Below are 6,321 nucleotides of genomic sequence, written 5' to 3' on the forward strand. Positions count from 1 at the left end.
TCTGCTTCGTCATTTTCAATAAGCTCTCTCTCCCTCCTTCTTCAGGCTCTAACTGTCGGCTCCTCTTCTCTACCCGCTCCTCCACTCCCTTCTCCGGTCCTCCGACTACTTTGTTGGGGGATCTGGTAGTTGAAGATGGATTGAGGTTTAGTGGCGTTGAGCCCTTCAGCTATAAGGGGTATGTTTAGTGGAGTATTGAGGCCCCTCTATTGCAGCATCTACCCTAGCCAGTGGGCAGTGTTCTGTAGCTGAAGAGCCATGGCTTGGAGTTCTTGGTCGGACAAGGGGGTTCTAGATACGTTCCCTGCCAAGCTTGGCGAGGGATTAAACAACACGGGTGGTTGTTTGAGAGGGCTGTAGGGCTAGAGAAAGAGAACTACTGACCTTATTGAGCAGAGCTCAGGTTGTTCGAGGTGTTTCTGGTATGGTTTTCATTGTGGTTTGCCATGTGGATCTCAATGGGTGTTATGGAAATGGAACTCCAGTGCCGAGAAGATCTCCTTCGTTCCTGCAGACGGCGCCAATTGATTTCCTGAGATCTAGAAAATAAGGTTTACAATATGAGAATAAGTTTTGCCAGGGAAGATTATGTCTCTCCCCCTTTATCCCTTTTCCTTTTGTTCTCTAGTGATGCATAACTGCTACTATGCTACAATGCCACCTGTCTCTGTCACTCAGACCCGTATGTACGGACTCGCCAGCGTATCCCTCTCTGTCAGGCAGCCATTTAATTTCCTCCGGCGTGCATGTTGGTAGGGCTGTAAAGTAACTAGACCTGCTATTCTGCCCCGCGTCATATCACCGGACTAGGCTATCTCCTGTTCAACCAACGTGTATGGCTGATCCGACCTGCTTCATATCGTCGGACTAGGGCTTGCGATGTTGGGCCGGTCTGCTCGAGAATGACTTAATGGACTTTGAGTCGGTATTCTTTTTCAAGGTCCTGTCTCACCCCAAAGTGTAAGAAGCCAGCGGTAATCATATTGAATATATGAAAAATAATTTTAAAATTTTAATTTTATATTATTCCAATGAATATATATAAAATAAATTTAAATTTATATTATTATTTAATTTTTATAAATATTTAAAGATATAAGAATATTTTATTAAATCCGCCTCTCATTCACATCTTTATATAAACTAGTTTTATTGAACGTTCGTTATAGGTTTTTATACCCATGGTAATAATTGTGAATTTTATTTATATATATATATATATAAATTAAAATAAAAAATTAGAGCAAAACAAGCTACAGCATATATATCAAAATATAGTAGTAGGAGGAAATATAATTGTATAAAGAAATTCATGACCTAGATGGGATTTGTCCCATGTTTACGGATAATTAGAGCAATACAAGTTACAGCATATATATCAGAAAAGCATCTAAATTGCTTTCTGTGTTTGACCAGATCCGCTTCACTCAAATCCCAAATCCCATATTGAAGTTATTATTCCTTGATCATCATCTGGATTATTTGGTACAGTTTTTTTATTCATGCCCATGTTTTCTGTCTGTCTCTGTTCAGTTCCAGTATCTCAGTAATTTGGATAATCTTCGATTCCAATTCCCCCGAAATTCAGATAATCTTCCACCATTTTGAAGCCAGCTGATTCTTCTCCAATTTCTGCCATAGACTGGTCACCTTTGGGATCAATATCTGTATTTGCCCAATCAATCACATTTAATAGATCCCTGTTGTTATCCATAGCAGCAGTAATCGATCCGGGACTGATCAGAGGTTGATCATAGAAAGGGAGGAGACTAGTAGATGAATCTGAAAAGTTCCCATCACTATTTTCTTGGCTGCTGCTGTCAATTTCTTTGAGGCGATAAGCACAAGTCACCTGGTGATCAGTCCTCGAGTTCTTGTCCAAAAAGCCTAATCCTTCTTCACTCTGTGGACACTCCAAGTTTTGGCAAGCATATACTTTATCCACTGAAGCCTCTCGCTCAAATGTGCACTTCCTTTTCTCATTCACTTGTAAATCATAACTTCCAAAATCGTGAGTGACACTCTCATGGTGATCCTCTTCTCCGGCATCTATTCTGAGGCATTTCTGCGTGAGTTTCGACAGAGTTTCTTCTTGATTAACCACCTTAGACCAAGTTGAACTTTCTTTTGCTGTCATCTTAGCTTGTAAGCACTTTGATTGCGTAACGAGCCGCCTCATACTATCGAAATTAGGTGACATATGCTTGATTACTGCAGCCAAAACACTCACCTTCCAAGCCTTTTTAAGATCATGAGGTTTCTTATAAGGAGGAGCACCATGTTCTTGTGATGCTCCTTGCTCACCCCACCAAGCTTCGCCACCTGTTGGCCACCAAGGAGGAGCTAAGCCTCTCTCCAGTGGAAACCTCCTCTGTGGTGGAATACAGCGTTGCATAAGAGCAGAAAGAAGAGACCCTAGAGTAGTATCTTGCATATCATGAAGTAGATGCATGCATGAAACTGGATCCACCTCTTGTTTCTCTAAAAGTGGAAAAAACTCATTAATGGCTAGAGGAGCATTTTGATCGAATTGGACATCTTCTTTCCACCATTGACGGAGACTGTTAGACGATCCTGTTACCGGCTTACCCTTCTCTGAAACGATCCCGTAAACGAAACCTTGTGCGTTGCAAACTTCCATGATCTTCACCATGTACTTCAGGATGGAATCTTGGGCTCTTGACATCTTTTTCCGACGAGATGCCTCTTGCTTTGCTAATGACTCATGAGGCTCATCAGTTTTACGCTTCTCTTTAAGCTTCTGCATGCGCATGCTATCCTTCCACATCCGCTTTTTGAGATCATCGTAGCTTATTTCATCTTCATCCTCGCTTCCTCCTTCTTGAAAAGAGATTGGAAGATCCACATCCTCCTCTCCATGAAATTTCACCATCGTTGCCTCAAAACAACTAACACTGCAAATTTTTGTAAAGAAACAGAGCAATACCTTTTCTCTATATCAAATGGACATTGCATATGCCAATCTATGCCGAATGTTATAAATAGTGGAGAGCAATGGCGGTGAAGAAATTGATATGCAAGAGGGTTGAATACAAAATTTGAGTTCCAAGGAACAAGCTCTAATTTGGATTTTATTTAAGGAAGAAATATTGTTTTATTTTTCCAAGTCTTGCGGAGGCGAGTTCTGTTGTGGAGGATGATGCAACTCGAGGCTACAGATAAGGCACTAGCAAGCTTACATGCGTCAACGTTGTTGCATGCATGATGGACACATGTAGATATCCATGAAATGCTTGTACTTTGCAAGTTGAAAATCGGTGCTGATCTGGTGACCTCAAACTTCAATTTACTATAATTCGCTCATGCTCAGCAAAGGCTCTGAAATATTTGCGAGTTATTTATGAGCTATGACATAACATGGCCGTAATTGCAGAGGGCGGTCCTACCATTGCCCCAAAGGACACCCCTTCACAAGTCCCTTCCCTTGTGTAGGAATAGCAATAGGATATTTTTGGTATTCGACCGACTAAATTTTAATAAAATTAATTTAAATATTTATAATTAAATTTGAAACGGATATAAATTTAAAAAAGTAATAATCATTTCAAATTTGAATTGAATTCGGTTTCATATATAAAATAACCACGTCCGAATTTATTTATATAAATAATTAATTTAATATAAAAAATATATTTTAAATAATATTTATAAATTTTTTATATATTTTTATTTAAAAATTAAAATTTAAATATTTTTTAAAAATATTAAATTTTTAAATAAAAATTATTGATAAAAAATATTTTTTATATAAATTATTAATTAAAATATATAAACTAAATAGATTCGCATTTGATTCGGATAATAATAATTAAATTTAAAATTAATTTTAATAATTTAAATTAATTTTTAATTAAATTTAAAAAAAATTTAAATATTATTAATATAAATCAAATTCAAATAGTTTAATTTTTGCAGCTAGACTAATTTACATCCCTACTTGCATGCCCTTTATCCCTAACTAGAGGAAACTGGGTAGAAGATTTATATATAAATTAACTTTAAGAAATTAACAAATTTTTTGTTAATGATAATTTAAAGGTATCTTCCATATTTTATATATTTATAATCATATTATATAATTGTTTATTAATAATAAAATTATTAATTAATTATAATTTTATTTGAAATTTTAATAAATAAGTAAGTTTATTAATTTTATTATGTTAATTTATTTCATATATATTAATAAAAGAAAAAAAAAAGGTATGTGTGGCGATTCTGAAATATCATTATTAAGATTTTTATGTTTTAAATATAATAAGTTGTTTTTTTAAAAAAAATAATAAGAAGTGTTTTGTTTTAAAAAATAATTTTAAATTTTATAAATAAATTTTAAATTAATAACTATTAAATTTATATATTTATATAATTTTTAGCAAATTATTCACCTTTTTTAATTTAACTAAAATTTTAATTAAAAATATTTATTATTTTTATAGATATATAACATGATGAGCACGGCTGTCTAATACTTGAAATTATAAACTTAATAATATGATGAGGTAATTTTTATATAACATGATGAGTACCGCTGTTTAGTAAAAATAATTTTAAAAGAATATTACTTTTGCTATATAAGATTTTAATATTTAAACTTTAAAAACGTCAAGATAAAGTTGAATTTTAATATGATATGAAAATGAAGGTTACATCAGTAATTTTGAGTATTCTTATTAAAATAATTTATATTTTATGTGAGTGTAAAATAAAATTATGATCAATTACGATTTTTCTCCTATTTTTTATTATTAATTAATAAATTATCATTTTTTTAAAATCGGAATGAGTTATCATTATTTTTTAAAAACCCATTAAAAATATTTTTAAGATTTAATTAAATAATATTTTCATCAATTATCTTTTTTTAAAGTATATTTTATCATTTTTTCATTAAATTTCAAATAAATGCTTTTAGTCACTAAATATTTTTATTATTAACACTTTTTTCAATTTTTTTTTAAATAGATTAAAACTTATCTATAACTTTTTGCTTCTACTAAGTGTATTTGATTTTATTTTTCTTAATTATTACCAACTAAATAATAAAAGGAATTAGAAAATGTTTGATGAAGTAAAAAAATATGGACACTTTAATAAGTTTTTAAAAATATCAATTTTTTATAAGGTGATGAAATTTAAGGATTGAATTAGAATCTTTAAAAGTTTATTTAATTTAGAATAAATTACATTATAATTTTTAAATTTTAATATAATTAACATACTAATTTTTATATTTTTAAAATCGAATCCTTAAACTCCTCTATTATTATTCGGTCTATTATTATTTGATAATACTATGTTATTCTATTCCTTCATTAGTTAGTTTAAAGGATTATAACAGATCAAATCTATCAAAACAAAATTTTCTTTCTACACTTCCTTACTATTACCTATAGCATTTTAAAAATAATTTTAAATCTAAAAACATAACTCCTCCTTTCTTTTCTTATTATCTTCATAATTAGTTCAGTTTTAGCAGCATCTTCGCTCAAAACAATATATTTAAAGGAGCTTTATAATGGCATTACAAAAATCTGTCGAAATAATAATGGATATTAATAATTAATTTAAATTTATTATAAATTTATAACGGATTAATAACAGATTTTATATTTCGTTATTAATTTTTATTATTTAGTAATAGATTAATAAATCAGTTATTAAATCTGTTACTTAATAAAATTATTTATAAATTTAATAACTTATTTTGAAATTCATTATAAATCTGTTACTAAATTAGCTAAAAATTAGTAACGGATCTCAATCCATTACTAAAATTTATTACTAAATTGGTTACTAAATAAATTAATTAAATGAATAAAATAGTAATGAATTTAATAATAAAAAATAATATATTATATAATTAGTAACGGATTTAATCCGTTACTATTTTTTTAACAAAAAAATTGACTTTTTATTTTTAAAATCCCATATTTTCTTTTTAAGTTAGTAATGGATATAATCTGTTACTAAATCTGTTACTGATTCAAAAATTAATAACGGATTTATAATCCGTTATTAAATTTTAGAGAATAAAATACCGCACTTTTATTTTAAAATCCCGCTTTTTTCTTTCTAATTTAGTAACGGAAAAAATATGTTACTAAATCTGTTACTAATCTAAAAATTAGTAACGGATTAAGAAATCCGTTACTAAAATTTGAAGAATAATACCATTTTTTATTTTAATTTGCCTGCATTTTTTTAAATTTAATAACGGATTCAATCCGTTACTAAATCCGTTACTAATTCGCGTATTTATACATTCACTCATTTTATCTCCCTTTATTTCATGCATTT

At 30.0% G+C, this 6,321-nt stretch overlaps 1 protein-coding gene across 1 annotated transcript; it reads right to left on the minus strand.

The window, feature by feature from the left end:
* Positions 1 to 1,289: 1,289 nt before the first annotated feature.
* On the minus strand, positions 1,290 to 2,994 carry LOC110612366 (putative ETHYLENE INSENSITIVE 3-like 4 protein). The gene has a single exon (XM_021753138.2). It carries the CDS (start codon positions 2,891 to 2,893, stop codon positions 1,544 to 1,546), a length of 1,350 nt encoding a protein of 449 aa, XP_021608830.1. The 5' UTR covers positions 2,894 to 2,994; the 3' UTR covers positions 1,290 to 1,543.
* Positions 2,995 to 6,321: the final 3,327 nt, after the last annotated feature.

This window comes from Manihot esculenta, chromosome 13 (assembly GCF_001659605.2).
Source record: "Manihot esculenta cultivar AM560-2 chromosome 13, M.esculenta_v8, whole genome shotgun sequence".
Taxonomy (NCBI): Eukaryota; Viridiplantae; Streptophyta; class Magnoliopsida; order Malpighiales; family Euphorbiaceae; genus Manihot; species Manihot esculenta.